This window comes from Ahaetulla prasina, chromosome 2, assembly GCF_028640845.1.
Source record: "Ahaetulla prasina isolate Xishuangbanna chromosome 2, ASM2864084v1, whole genome shotgun sequence".
NCBI lineage: Eukaryota > Metazoa > Chordata > Lepidosauria > Squamata > Colubridae > Ahaetulla > Ahaetulla prasina.
The window spans coordinates 231,007,006-231,023,535 of NC_080540.1; the positions used below are offsets into that span (position 1 = coordinate 231,007,006).

Below are 16,530 nucleotides of genomic sequence, written 5' to 3' on the forward strand. Positions count from 1 at the left end.
GCTGAATTCATCCTTCACATGTTGCTATATTGTTCCTTTTATAGTGATAGCCAAAGAAGACTCTGTTCTTTGTGTGACCCAGGTCAAACAGAAATTTTATGTTATCCTATTTTTTTATCACACAAGGACACTTTTGTTATGCGTTGTGTTGCAGAGTTGAGCACAGCTGCTGTCGGTATCAGCAAATGAATGACCTTCGACTGTATTGAGAATATGCTCATATGGGCTCTTTTGGCAGATTTTATATGGTTGGTATTTGCAAGTTATTTTACTTTGGGAAGTGGGGTGTTTGTGATCTTTGATCAAAATAACTTGAATGCACTGATTGAGTGTACTTTTTGCCCAGCCTTCAGATATCTTGCACTATGTTTCTTTTTCTAGCAAAGAAAGTCACTGAACATTAATAGCAATTTGAGAGCAGCTGCATTAGCCAGAAAAGACACAGGTGCTGTAATGATTCAAGGACTAGTGCTTTACACACTCCCGTTTATTACAAAACATCCCTTTCAAAGGTTTGAACAACTCCAATCTTTAGTGAGAATAAGTTCACGCTTTGTTTTTGTGGTTGATGGGCCAGATTACTTTCACAGGTGCAGATTACTTGATCCAAATTCCAAAGATGTGTAGCCTAATTGGTGCAGTGGCCATAGTTTGAGCTTGTACATCTTTGGAACTTGGGAAAAAGTTTTCAGGGTTTGCAGTTTTAGTCAATCTAAAAAATGAAATACACCAGAACATACTAAACAGATGTGTTCTTTGTACATGTAATACATTGGTTTTCTTGAGTGAGAGATCCAATGTACAAATTTGCCTTTCATAATATGCTTTTGAATGAAGTTAATATTACTCATCTGGCATCTTATGGTTCCATTGGGTAAGTTAACTACTCTATATTCCAAGGTGGAAAGTCAGAATATCTCCGAAAGTCAATACTATATTTACTATTCCTAAAAATGCACTAAACATGCCCAGTTTCTGTTCTATTCCAGGCTAGCTTTGTCAATAAACAGCGAAGAAAAGGTGTTAGGTGTTTGTTCAATTCCTATGGCCGCCCATCTCAATGACTTTAGGCAGTTTACAATTCAGAAAATATATTACAATTTTGTTAATTAAATTTTAAATTTAAATTTTAAATTTTGTTAAATGTTGGCTGGGGAATTCTGGGAGTTGAACTGTTCATTTCTTAAAGTTGCCAAGGTTGAGAAACAGTGATCTCCATGAGCTTGACAGGCTGCCATTCACCCAGTAAACAGAGTTTCTTTTCCATTCAACTTTCCAGGAGAACTAAAACCTTAGGCAAACTAGGGCAGCTGGAAAATTCCAGAACTTCTGGAAAATCCTGCCTCCTTTCCTCAGATTACACTGAAGGAAACTGAAAGATTGAGAAGGAACAGAATGAGCTTCTACCTCCCTATATCCAGAAACAAAAGAATACTGGAATGCAACAGTGAGCAGCGACACAAATCCTGTATACATTCTGGCTTCTTTCTTAGCATGCAATCTAATATTTTCATTCCTTTCAAATTAAATATCAATATTTTGGCTTAAGTGACTATTGAGCAAACTACTTCCATCAAACTTTTCTTGCAATTACCATCATCCAATGGCTATAGCAATGGGACAGGTGGATGGTAGGAAGATTGTTCAGCTTAATTGAGAAATTAACCAATTCCTCTTCTTGAAAAAAAATCTGGTCGTGATAAGAATTGCTTTTTGTCTTTAATTGGTGCCAGAGTCTGTCTGTCTGTCTGTCTGTCTGTCTGTCTGTCTGTCTGTCTGTCTGTCTGTCTGTCTGTCTCTCTCCTTCCTTTAGGGTCTTGGATCAAATATGAAATAGGTTCGTATCACTATATTACTGAAGCTTTTGAATAATCATAAATCCTCTGGTAGCATGAAAGTACCAATAAATAGGTAATAGCAGCTGCTCAAAATTAAATGTGATTAGTGTAAGGTATCCTATGAACGTTGCCCCAGAATTCTTTTGAAAGTGACAGGGATGTAGATGTGAAATTACAGCTTTCAGGCTGTGATAACATAATGAAAGGGAATTTTATATGATAGGCTTGACAATCTATTTGTAATTGAACTGGTAAAATAAGGTTGATATGATTGTGTAGCCTAAAGTGAATGCTATAAGTTTCATAGGATAGTTTTTGTGAAATTCTATTCAATCTGTTGAGGAGAAAATTAACTTCCTTATCAGGAAAAAAATACTTGTAATACTGGCTACTAGCCAAATGTTTTGCCTCTGCCTATGAGTGTACAGTAAAATAACAGCTATATCATAGAAAATAAATATAAAAATAGAGAAATTACTTCTTATTTCTCTTTTGAACTTTCAGCATACGCAAACTCTTAATTAATTAAGTAGTTTGCTAAGGCTGTGCTCTCTTACTGCATATGATTCAGATGCATTCAAGAGTCAGATAGTAGAAAGCAAAGAATTTAATCTTAGGCAGGATTCCCTAGACCAGTGGTTCCCAACCAGTGTGCCGCAGCACTAAGGGGTGCCGTGAGATCTTTTGAGGGTGCCGGGAACTTTTGAGCTACGGAGATTTTAAATATCTATTTCCTTATAAGGGTGCCGGGAACTTTTGAAAGGCTTTCCAAGGGTGCCTCAAACAAGAAAAGGTTGTGCCTCAAACAAGAAAAGGTTGGGAACCACTGCCCTAGACCGTAAATTTAAAAGCTGCTGATTGCATGAATTCAGCCATTCCTAAAAAACAGTACAGACGGTCCTCGACTTACAACAGTTCATTTAGTGACCACTCAAAGTTACAATGGCACTGGAAAATATGACTTTCAACCATTTTTCATAGTTACAACTTTTGCAGCATCTCCATGATCATGTGATCAAAGTTCAGACGCTTGGCAACTGGTTCATATTTATGACCATTGCTATGTCTCAAGATCATGTGATCAACTTTTGTGATTTTCTGACAAGCAAACTTAACAACTGTGTTACTAAGATAACAGTTGAAGTGATTCACTTAACCACTATGGCAAGAAAGGTCATAAAATGTGTCACAATTCATTTAACAAATGTCTCACTTAACATAAATTTTACCAATACCAGTCTTCTGTGTTTGGGCTTTTGAAGGTAGACTAAAACATAGGAGACTACAATTTAACAACACATGTTTTTTTTATAAAGGAATGATGAACCTACAATCCTGCAGGTATTGCTGAACTACAACTTCCAGCATCCCTCACTGTGGGCCATATCAAAGGACCTTGTTCCTTATCTTTATTTTATGCCATAAATTAAATTCTGTTATTGCAGAAAAGATAATCCAGACTTGGAGGAGCAAAGGAACTGCATCTGTGGATAAATCCAATATTGTGGGGGAAATTCTCTGCTTCTTATATTTAATTCACAGAATAATTAGCAACATACTTTGCATAGATTTGACTATACACTAAAATACATTGGGCATAACTGAATGATAGTAAACATGTTGCTCTGACATAGAACTAAAATAGTGCATGCCAAATTCAACAGCAATTAACTCAAAGTCACAGAACAGTATCTGAAACTAAATTTCCTGGCACTTGAGATGTGAATGAACAGCTTGTACTGTTAAAGAGATACTGCTAAAAGGTCCTGTTTCAGTGATGTAATTTCTCTCCTCATGTCTTTTAGGATGATGATAAAGGAAAAATTTGGCAAATTCGGCAAATTAGTTACTGGCTACCTAAATTTCTTTTGGTGTTTTTTTAAGGTGGAAGTTGCACAACCCAAACAATATTTTGTTTCATCTACCAAATAGCAATTTGTTTGCATGGTCTAATCAGAAATTAAATTACAGCAGAAGTATTGGAAACAGGCAGCCTTGTGAATGTTATGATAGCTTAGCAATATGTACTTTTGTGACGTTAAATTTTTGAAATGTTGGCTTTATCTTTTCACAGCTAACATTAGAATGGATACTTTGATATGTTTAGACATTTGTTGTGAGCAGTTGCACTTCAGTAAGGAGCAGAATGTATCTATCATATTTTTTATTAACTTGCTGATGAAGTAACTTACGGAAGTCATATCAGTTGGGGAATGGTTTTACATGCCATTGATTTCTGTTATATTTTATTTTGAATATATGGATTTATACCTATAAAATTTGCTGATAAAATGATTGTCATGACTATAAAACTACTTCATTGGTTTCTTCATCATGGAAGGCAGTTTGATATATACCAGCCTCTTCTATTATAAATGGACTGCAGTTCATTTGATGTAATGCTTAAATCCTTCTCAGAGGTACAATTATTCATATGCAGGTAGCCCTTGACTTACGACCACAATGGAGCCCAACATTTTCATTGCTAAACAAGGAGTTATTAAGTGAGATTTGCCCCATTTTATCACCTTGTTGGCCACAGTTATTAAGTTGATCATGTAATCAACATTGAATTATCCAGTCGTTAAGCAAATTTGGCTTCCCCTTTTGACTTTGCTTGTTGGAAGCCAGCTGAGAAGGTCACAAATGTTGATTACATGACCCTGGGCCCTGCAACTGTCATAGATACGTGCCAGTTGCCAAATGCCTGAATTTTGGTCACGTAGACCAAATGCTGGAAATGCTGCAATGGTCATAAGTGTAAAAGTCACTTTTTTCAATGCCATTACTTTAAATAAATACATTAAATAAATGATTGTAAGTCAAGGTCTAACTGTAATAACTCTTCTTTGATCAGCCTTTGTAATCCTGTCTGTACAAGTGTCTTCATTTGTACATTTTCAAGCATGGAACCTACTTGCTGATTTCTATTCTTTTAGAGCAGCATTATGAGCCTTACATCTTTTCCTCAAGGAAATATTATTTTTGACCTTATAGTATTCAGATGTTGAACGGAACCTGCCATCCTGCCAGCGGTAATAATGTTATTGTCCTCTGTACCAGTGGTGGGACTCATCTCGGGTGGCAGGGGGATGAGTCTGCCTATCAAGGTGAGGTGGACCAGTTGCTTTCGTGATGTGGAGACAATAATTTGATCCTTAACACCAATAAGACCAAGGAGCTTGTAGTGGACTATAGAAGATCAATTGCTTATCAATATAGAACATCCATTGCTTACCAATGGAGACCAAATGGAGCAAGTGGCCAGTTTTAAGTTTCTGGGTGTTAGCATAAAAGACGACCTTATCTGGGGCACTCATTGCAGCACTTGTCAAAATGGCCCAGCAGAGATTATACCACCTGGGACTTCTCAGGAAACAACAACTGAATAAAAAACTGCTGGTGACTGCTGCACCATAAGAGCATTTTAATTTACTGCACTTGTGTAAGAGTTGCCAATTGCACAGTGGCAGATAGGACAGCACTCCAGAGCAGGGGTCTCCAACCTTGGTCCCTTTAAAATTTGTGGACTTCAACTCCCAGGGTTCCTCAGCCAGCTTTGCTGGCTGAGGGATTCTGGGAGTTGAAGTCCACAAGTCTTAAAGGGACCAAGGTTGGAGATCCCTGCTCCAGAGGGTTAACGTCATTGTCCAGAGGATCATTGGTTGCCTTCTCCGCTCTTTGGAAGAGCTTTATAGCTCCTGCTGCCTTAAGAAAGTTCAAAACATTCTTAAAGATCCAACTTATCCTGGGCATCCTTTTTTTGAACTATTACCATCTGGCAGACGGTACAGGACAATAAAAAAATAGGCTGAAAAGCAGCTTCTATCCCAGGGCAGTAACCATATTGAATTCTACTGCATAGTGCAATATTAATGCAATATCAGGGGTTTTCAGTTCAATTGTATAGAATGTGAAGGATGTGTGTTTGTGTTTTATTTTTATAGTTATAATGTACACTGAAGATGGCATTTAATTTCGTCGTACGAAGTGCAATGGCAATAAAGTAAACTAAACTAGATCATTTCTGTATCTCAAGCTAACAGTAGATGTGGCCTGAAAACGTGATTTGCAAAGCAGAATGACAGAATAACAGAGTTGCAAGAGACCTTGGAGGGCTTCTAGTCTAACTGCCTGTTAAAGCAGAAAACCCTACAACATTTCAGACAAATTGTTGTCCAATCTCTTCTTAAAAACCTCCAGTGTTGGGGTACCCACAACTTCTGGAGGCAAGTCATTCCATTGATTAATTGTTCTCAATGACAGGAAATTTCTCCTTAGTTGGAGGTTCATTCTGTCCTTGATTAGTTTTCATCCACTGCATCTTGTTCTGCGTTCAGGTGCTTTGGAGAATAGATTGACATCCCCCCCACTTCTTTGTGGCAGCCCCTTAGATATTGGAACACTGCTATGATGTCACCTTTTCATTAAAGTAGACATACCCTATTCATGCAACCAAGCTGACAAAGGAGCTGTCAGGAAAAATGGAAAACCTCAATGAGGGAATGGGAAAGATTTCCAACATGGTCTTGACTTTACTGAAAAAACATATTGTTCCATCTTGATCTGAAAGTGCTTTCCATGGAGTCTAGGAAACAGGCACAAAATGTGTTAATGTCTGGAAAGCTGCCATTATGTTTGATTTAGCTAATGATGCTCTCTGATGCTTCCTAGTATTATGTATGCTATTGATTTAATCTTGACATTAGACATTTTGAACATATTTTGTAAACTCTACAAGGAGAAAATTGTTAATTGTGTTTAAGTCTAATCAGAAGAAGAGGGAAATTACCAATTTCCCTTTAAATTTATCAATATTAGAAAAGGGGAAGAAAGAAAAAATTGCAGAAATATTCTTGGTTTTAAACTCATGGTATTTCATAAAGGTGACTCTGATAGGTGAAAAGAAAACCATTACCTATGAAATAAGGAAGGGAAGGGAAGATTAGGCAATAAATAAATTACTAATATGCTAACTTGTTTACTCAAACCTGGTTCATGGAGGATTATTCTGGTAACATTTTGTAATTTAGAACTGTTTTAAGACTCCATAAACTTAAATATGCCAGAAATTATGATGGGCGGCTTCCTATATTAGGCTTATACTTTTTTCCGCATAAGTTTCAATATAACCTATAAAAACTGGTCTGAATTACTATCCAGAACCAAAGACTGACCCCTAATTTGACTTCAGTAGTTTTCAAAAGCACTGTTCCACATTTGTAAAAATTTTTGCTGCACCTGTACCTGTCAAGTTTTCATTTCCATGATTGTCAAAAGAGATCTTGTATCCTCTGGAAGCAAACATTCCTCTGAAATATGTCTGCAATATTCTCCCCTTAAACTCGTGTTGAAGTCAATGCATGTACAATCAGAGGCTGTGGTATACTGTAGGCAGACAAACCTCTGACAGTCTGACACTTAAGGTTTATGGAATTTTTCATATAATGTAGGAAGTATCTTTGAAGTTGCTGTACTAATTAAAAAATAAAAGACTCAAAAGGAGACTTAGGTCCTACCATCACTTGCATATTAACAACATAATCATGCCTTGACAACATCAGTTTTCCCTATGAGCCTATACCTGTGATGGCGAACCTCTGGCATGCATGCCAGAGGTGGCACACAGCACCCTCTCTGTGGGCACGCGAACTGTCATCCCAGTTCAATTCTGCTGCGCATGCGTGTGCACCTCCCACCAGCCAGCTGGTCTTTGGGTTGCCGTCGTGCATGCACGGGTGGCCTGTGCGGGGGAGGGGGAGCTGCACGTGGATGTGCTGTGGGGGGCGCATGCGCTTTGGGCACTTGTCCGGAAAAGGTTAGCCATCACTGGCCTATACAATTGCTTTCAACTCATATTTGCCTATCAGTGGAATTAAAATTGTTACCACCTGAAATAAAAGTAGTATTTTTTCCTTTTAACATACTATCTGCCTTTAATAAGATGCTTTGTCACCTATTGGTATATAGCTGAAAACAACCGATCTGTGGTGATTACCATCAGAGGTATGTTTCAGAAGGGTTGACAATCACTAGCCTGTCTCCTTTTCTGGTCAATCCCAGAGTTTGACCTCTTGAGGTTGCTACTTTATTTTTTGATTTCCTTGCACAGTTATCTTCCCTCTCCCTATTTTTGTCTACAGTATCTCCCCATACTTTGAAAAAGGGAAAAATGAAAATATAATGCCACTATTTTGGGAAGAAGAGACGTGGGATCGGCAATATTCTTTAACAGTATTTTGAATTGATTAGATCCACTATTCTATTTGGGGGAAAAGGAAGAACGTTTTTGCACCGTTCTTCATTAATACCACAGTATTCTAAAATTTATTATTGTCTTTTAGTGCTTTTCTTTTTTCCAGTAGCTAGAAAATAATATGAGATATTGAACTGGGCATCATAAGATTTGTGGAGTCTTTGATGTTCTCTGAGCTTGGTTCCTTGCCCAACAAGGTAGCATTGTCAGTGCAATCTGATAATCAGATCACATCGATGATGTTATCTTCTTGGATAATGAAAAGTCTGCAACCAAATTCAGAGAGCAACAAGGACCCCACAGCCAACATTCTCCTCCTCCTCCTCCTCCCTGCACACCCCATCCCCTTCTAATACTGATGATGTTACCTAATTGGGTAATGAAACCTCTGCAAGCAAACAGCCAAGCTCAGAAAACACCAAGACTTCACACTTGAACCCTGAGCTACAGATATTTTCTTTGCTCTAGAGGACCTCCATAATAGCAATAGCACTTAGACTTATATACCGCTTTACAGTGCTTTACAGTCCTCTCTAAGCGCTTTACAGAGTCAGCATATTGCCCCCAACAATTTGGGTCCTCATTTTACCCACCTTGGAAGGATGGAAGTCCGAGTCAACCTTGAGTTGATGAGATTTGAACTGCCAAATTGCAGTCGGTCGGCAGTTGGCAGAAATAGCCTGCAGGACTGCACTCTAACCATGCACTACCGCAGCTCATAATAGCTTGCTCATTGTGTGAACTTCCCATTTGTTAATTTCATACTCTTAAATCTGGAAGAAGTGTGAGTGGAAGGATAAAGTGCCTTGACAGAGTGCTGAAGTCAGAGTCATTCTATTTATGTTCCATTGATTGGTGTTTTCCTTACTAGCTAGTGGAGCGCAGAAGGGAAATGGCAGTAAAACTATAAGAGAGAGCCACAACTACAAGCTTTCTTACAAATCCAAATAGCCTTTTTTGATAGTAACCAAGAACAGTTATGATAGAAGCAGGATAGGGCATTGGTAAAGAGCAAAATAGGATACTACTACAGGGTTGGTTTTTGTTTTTTGTTTTTGTTTTACTCTTTCAGGGATGGGTAGACAGGATTTTAATTCAGTAGCGGAGGAAGGACCAAGGGAATACAGAGGTAAGCAATTTCCCATTCTCTCCTAACCATTCATATCCTGCCTTTATCTTTGTCTTAAAAAAACAAACAGCTTCAAACACTGAAACTTAATTTTGTTGTCATCAGGACTCATTGTATAGCCAAAGAATTCTAGAAAGCCATCCTGCAAACAGCAAAAATTCAGAAAATACGGACTAGGACTTCCTTAACCAATACCATAAACTGATGCGGATCATTAGTGTCCACTTATTACTTGAACATTGATTGAAAGTGGGGGGAGGGGAGGGGTGTAATATATTTCTCCAACCTGTTCAGTCATTGAAGTGTCATTAATTTTCTTCACAGCCTTGTTTAGTTTCCCATTAGAATAATACTAAAAATATTGTGGTGTTCTTTTTTACTGAAGAATTCTCTGATTGCATCTCTATATCTCTGAATATATGTGCTTAATATTGTTTTTAACCCAGTATTAAGTATTGGATCATCATATTTGGCATTATGATTGGAAGATTATAATTTCATTTGGATTCAAGTTATGTATTCTATCAAATTATTTCAAATATCTTTCAGTAAAACAATTACCATTTAATACATACTGTAGATTGTCCACCCTAGAATGGTACAACTTTATTTCTTAATATATGTCATCCGCTCCGCCCAGCGCATGCAATTTAATAAATAATATCTAATCATGTAAATCCAGGTATGTTTCATGTCACCATTGGTGTGGCTCATAATTATTCATCAGTGTGAGTGAGGTGGCAATTATTTGCTTATCCAACTGTGCCACCAGGTACTTTCCCTGCCATTATAATTATTTATTGTGAGATACTAGGAAATGAGAGCCAATTCACTGTAACAAAAACAGTTCTGCATGTCACATGGATTACTTTCTTTCATATTTCTTCCATATTGTATATTATCATACCTTCTCACCTTGTTATATCTTATACCAAGTTTATATTACATAGTATTCATACTTCTGGGTTTGGTAGAGTTGTCTGGTTCACTATTTAGGCTTTTTTTTTTTTACATGCCTCAGGACAATTACCTTTGGATTAAAATATGAACATTTCCCAAATGCTGTGTTTTTAATAATGTTATTTGAAACAGCAAAACGCAGAAAGAAGGGGAGGTGGTGATGCTAACTCTATAAGCATAGTTATTTCTCTTAAGTTCCAGTGAAATGACATGCAGGATTCCGTCCCCAAAGCCAAACTGTTATAACATCCTTTCACTGACAGCAGAAAGGTAGCATTCATGCAGGCTGTTGGAAGTTTCTTATTTAGTTTGACAGTTCATCAGAATATTAATGCCTTTTAAAATGAATATTTTAATATTAAATTAAATTAAATTTAGTATTAAATATTTAATATTAAAATATTTTAATATTTTAATAATGAATATTAACAATGAATATTGTCAATGCCTGGAATGCACTACCAGACTCTGTGGTCTCATCCCCAAACCCCCCAAATTTTAAACTAAGACTATCTACTGTTGACCTCACCCCATTCCTAAGAGATCTGTAAGGGGTGTGCATAAGCGCACCAGCGTGCCTACCGTCCCAGTCCTATTTTTATTTATTTATTTATTTTATTTGTCATAACACATACATAAGCATAAGCATGAAGCAACTATACAACATATAAACATATATATGAGTATAAGCATATAATAACTATATAAATTGGATATAATGAAAAGAAACAGTAGGACAGGGATGATAGGCACGTTTGTGCTCTTAAGCACGCCCCTTATAGACCTCTTAGGAAAGGGGTGAGGTCAATAGTAGACAGTTTTTGGTTAAAGCTTTGGGGACTCTGAGAAGAGACCACAGAGTCATGTAGTGTATTCCAAGCATTAACAACTCTGTTACTGAAGTCATATCATATTCCCTTTAATTGTATTCATTTTATGTTTTCAATTCATGCTTATATATATTATCTAATATGTACTCGACAAAATAAATAAATAAATAAAAATAAATAAAATTATTGTATCCTGAAGTTTATACAGCGTAACAAACATAGAAGTAATCCATGTTATATTAAAAAGACACTTCGAATTTCAAAATAAACAATGTTATGCACATACATACAAACATACATACACACACACACACACACGTATCTTTATCTTAGTAATAATATATAATAATATACAATAATCTTACTATAAGAATATGCAGCACAAAACAATGTCATATAACTATTAACTCCAAGCATTTGAAGCTTTGAGTTCACAATCAGGTTCAGTCATATTAAATTATACTTACGTATATGTTCCACTGACTGTATCACATATGATGGGATTTTGCTTTGCCTAACCCAAACCTGTGTGCATATAATACTATTTACAGTGGCATAACAAGAATGTTTTTTCAATAATAAAAATCCAGCAATGATCCCTGCATTCGATTTTTATATAATTTTCATTAAAAAGTTTAAGAAAAAGGAAAAAAATTAGATCAGAGAGAATAAAAAAAGAAAAAAATAACAGAAAAAATAACAGAAAAAGCTAAAAGTGCAGGAAGAAAAGAGAATAAAAAAGTAGAAAAAAACAAGATATAAAAAAGATAGACTATAAAGGTATAAAGAAGTAGCTTTGTAAGTACAGTTATATTTTAGCCTCTGTCTCCAAAGTTACATCATTACTCTTCTTTCTATGACCTATCCTATATATATCATCCAAACCATAAATCACAAGTTCATTTTTTTCATTGTTATGCAAAAAGTCCATAAGGGCTTTCCATGACCTTACACCACCCTAAACTCTTCTAGTTACAATAGGGGTATACCCACTCCAGTCCAATTGTTTTATATGTACGTCATCAGTAACCATGACACAGGAGTCTTGACCAAAATACATTGAAACAATAAATGGCCTGTCATGCCCATACATTTGGGCTTACAAAGATGAGTTGCTATACTGTAACTAGTTCTCTAATTTTACTAGTAGTACATCTCAAATATTGTTTGGATATGGAATCAATGATGGAATCATTTGATGGAATCAAATGGTGATAACTCAAAGCCTAGCTTTGGTTAGATTGCCTATTTTGGATTAAATATCCAGGCACTTTTAATATTTTCCTTGAATACAATGCCAACCAATGTGAAAATGTTGGACTGCATGGAGAAAAAATAAATTTATCTGCTAATCAATATTTTAAATGGTTCTTTGTGCAAATTTTTTTTTTAATTCATTGTGGTATCATCCATTGACAGCACAATCATCATAATTAATTTTGGTTAGTTGCTTCTTTCATATATTACTTGGAATTTATCCCTGATTCCCCCAAATATATTTATTCAACTCTGTTCATTTTGGGGAGACAGTTTTAGTCAATTGACCACTGGGTTCTTGATTTCACCTGGTATGCTGATTATTATGAGCACTGTGATGTTTGATTTCTCTGAAAGTAACTATACACATCCTTGGAATTTACATGTTATTTTCCTATGCCAAATTGCATATTTATCTTTTGTTAAGTTCTTTCTTTACATATAACCGCATAAAAAGAAAATACATGTTACCTATTTTATCTATTCCATATGTGAGCAGTTGTGTGGGTCTATGGTTGGGGTAACGTAAAAGTGACTTATGGTTCCAAAGCCCATTATTCATTTTTTATCTATTTTGGGAAAAAACAGCATGACACACTACTGTTTAGTCTCATGCACAAGTGGGATGAGATGCGATCACATTTAAGGCAGTTTGCTGCGTGTGGGTGAATTATTGGGACAGTCAAAAGCTAAGGAGGGAATGAATGCAGCATCTAGACACATTTATGGCTAGTAATTTTGACATTATTCTGCATTATGTTTCTTTGTGCAAAGGTAAGTATGGTTATTATATAGGTTATTATTTTATATTAGACTAGTGCAGCCCTCTACTTGAAGCCACATTTGAAGGCAATTTGGAAACTGCAATTGATTCAAAGTACAGCATCCCAGCTGCCAAAGGAAATCGGTTCAACAACGTTACATCTGTGTTGAGCTTGCTGCCTTAGTTACTAGTTGATTTCCAGGCCGGTTCAAGGTGGTGGTTTTTAACCTTCAAAAACTACATGACTTGCAGGATCTCCTTTCTTATCCAAAACCAACTTACACAAGATTTTCATTCCAAGAGGAGCTGCTTCATGTATTTCCCATTTATGAGGTTATGAGAGTGGGAGCCTGAAGGCACATCTTGGTGGTAGGACCCATAATATATTTTACTAAATATATATATTCTTCCCTCTGAGCAGAAACTCAAGGCAATAAACACTGGGCTTGTTCCTGCTCTTTCTTCCCAACAGGAACCCTGTGAGATAGGTTGGTCAGAGAGAAAACAATTAGTTTAAAGTTACTCAGATTCTGCAACTGATGTGGAAGTTGAATCATTCCAACTCTTTAATGAATAAACCATTGTGGCTCTTACCATCTAAATAAAGGAAGCCCCCCCCTTCTCCTGTACGCTGCTAAGAGAGTCCAAAGCAATGGGTTGTTAACTTCATCTGATTGGCCTGAGACTGAGTTGAATTTGTTTAAACACGCCTCCTCTTCCTGTTTAGCCCCAGTTTATTAACTCAGTCGGCCATAGAGAGACTACCTCCTTTAGCTCCATTGCTTTCGACTCTTTTACCAGCACTCAGAACTTCAACAAAATTAGAAAAAAATTCTAAAAAAAGTTTTAAAGTGCCCAATTTTTTTCTCTTCATTGCTGGGAACCGGAGCGGCAGGGAAAGAGGCTCGCGCTTCGCGCGCAGCCCAGCGCCGCACAGCTGAGCCGCCTGAAGGCTGGTGGCCATTTTTTCTTCAATCCAAGCCCCTCAAGCCTCGTGGGATCGCCGGATTGAGGAACGGACATCGCTGGACCTCATCAAACTGTAAGTGGAGTCCAGCGGAGCGCAGGAGAAGCCGTGGTGTCGGCTTCGCGCTTGCAGGGAAGGAGAAAGATCCGTGGTGACGGAGGCTAGTTCCCCCTGCCAACGCTGCAATAAAAAGGGCGCCATAGGAGCAGCGGTGCCTGCTTCAAGCCATTTGGGGACCCCCTCCTCCCCAAGCAACCCCCCATGCAGCTTTGAATGCCTTGAATCCAGCTGTGGTGGCAGCTTGGTGCTAACTGGCCCTTGTGTTTGATCTTATTCCAGGATTCTCAGATCAGGGCCACTATATTATTTGGGCATATATTCCAAGGCCTCTAATAACCACTAGGCCTCATTTCCAAGATGGCGGATCGCAGCAAATCTCCTTCCCGGGCTTCTGCCTCGCCCTCCCCAGGACACCTTACTAACGTGGCTCCTCCCCCTCACAAGAGCAGATCCAAATCAAAGGCCTCTGCCACTAAATCCAAGTCTTCTACTTCTCTCCAATCCTCTGCTGCTGCAGAGAGAGATGCCTCCAGAAGACAACGGGCCTTGGATAGGCAATTTGATAAAGCAAAACTAAAATTAGCTGAGGAAGGCAGGGAAACTTCTGTCCCACTAATTGAAGATTCTCCTCTTTTAAATCAGCCTGGATGGTCTCCCACTATCCCTAGTAGTTCAGGAGGAAACCAGGAAACAATTTGTTCAGTTTTTGGAGATTCTTCTACAGCCATGCCTGAGCCTCCACATCAGGCACCTTCTGCCACCTTCACTCCCACAGCAGCGGCAGTCTCCCATAGAGAGGACAGTAATCCTGCCATTTCTCAGGATATACGTCATCTTATTATGCAAACCATTTCTCAAGGCATTGACGATGCTTTCACTCAGAGAGGTTTCCCAGTTCCATCCCCTTCGGGCAGTTCTGACCAAAGACCCCATTTTGAGAGCCACCCTCCCAGACCTTGCGCACGGCGCACACGATCTCCAACCCCTTCACATCATAGTGAGGACTCCTTTTTGGGGGAGGAAGATATAGCAGAGTATAATCTGTCTGAGGACGAAGAGTCTACCCCAGACAAGCTTGCTCCTACCGGCCTTTTTCGCCATGAACTTTTCTACACATTGCTACACAAGGCGAAAGTTACGGCCAACATGGGGGTTGCCTTACGCCAATCTGAGGGAGATTCAGATCCGTCAGACCCCAACAAATTCCTTTTTACTGAACCAGTCTCAGAGCAACGGGTAATTCCTTCACCCAAGCTTTTCTTGGACACCATCCAACGTCAATGGGGTCACCCAGGTGCCATTCCTAATCCCAGTGGCGCAGACAAAAAGATGTACATGACGGATCAAGATCTGGAGGACCTCCTCAAGGTCCCTACCGTAGACACCCCAATTGCCACTCTAGCTTCTCCCTCCAACATCATACCTTCAGATGTAGCAGACGGTCTCCGAACGGAGGACCGCAGGGCGGAACTCTCCACCCGCAAAACCCATCAAGCGGCCGCTTGGGCTATCAGATCTGCCACAGCAGCCTCATTCTTTGCCAGAACCTCCTTAATATGGCTCAGACAAATGCAGGAGAGGGTTCCTCACGATGATTCCAGATTACATCAGGACATAAACAAATTGATAGCGGCTGCTGAATACACTGCGGATGCCACCCTTAACTCTGCAAAATTTGCATCCCGAGCCCTTGCCTCCAGCATCACCTCCAGGAGGCTGTTATGGCTCAGACAATGGCAAGCCGACATGAAGACCAAATGGCGGTTAGCGGCTGCCCCCTTTAAGGGTGGATCTCTCTTTGGGGAAGCCCTAGATCCTATTTTAGTTGAGGGAAAAGACAAATGTAAGATCCTTCCCCACGTCTCCAGACGTTTAGACAGACGGCCTTCTCTACCTTACCGCAGACAGCCTTTTCGCGCCCAGGATCCCGGGTTTCAATCCCCGGCCCATCAACGCTCCTTCCAACCTCCCACTGACAGGTTTCAGGACAGACAGTCCTTTCGTGATAGGACCAGACAATCCCAGACCAGACGTCCCTATCGCGGATCCGGCTTCCGACCTTATCGTAGGAACAAATGACTATCCTGGCCAGGATCCCATCGGCGGTCGTCTCACCAAGTTCGTCCCTACCTGGTCCCACACAACAACCGATGCCTGGGTACTGCAGACCATCTCTCTGGGTCTCTCCCTCGAATTCAATTCAAATCCTCCGAGGAGATTCATCCAATGCCAGATTCCCAAAGACCCCACCAAGAGGGCTCAAATGGAAGATGAGATTCAACACCTGTTATCCATCAGTGCCATAGAACCGGTTCCCATGCCCCACCAGGGGACCGGCTTCTATTCAATTCTTTTCCTGGTGGACAAAAAATCAGGCGGCACCAGAGCCATCTTAGACCTGAAGCAACTGAACCTTCACATCAAATACCGCAGATTCAAGATGCACTCCCTCAATTCAATCTTAGGAAGC

At 39.0% G+C, this 16,530-nt stretch overlaps 1 protein-coding gene across 1 annotated transcript; it reads left to right on the forward strand.

Annotated features, from left to right (window-relative positions):
* The first annotated feature begins 11,718 nt into the window (after window positions 1-11,718).
* LOC131189595 (lamina-associated polypeptide 2-like) lies at window positions 11,719-16,303 on the forward strand. Its single transcript, XM_058165785.1, has 2 exons — window positions 11,719-14,075; window positions 14,340-16,303. Exon 2 carries the CDS (start codon window positions 14,418-14,420, stop codon window positions 16,137-16,139), a length of 1,722 nt encoding a protein of 573 aa, XP_058021768.1. The 5' UTR covers window positions 11,719-14,075; window positions 14,340-14,417; the 3' UTR covers window positions 16,140-16,303.
* Window positions 16,304-16,530: the final 227 nt, after the last annotated feature.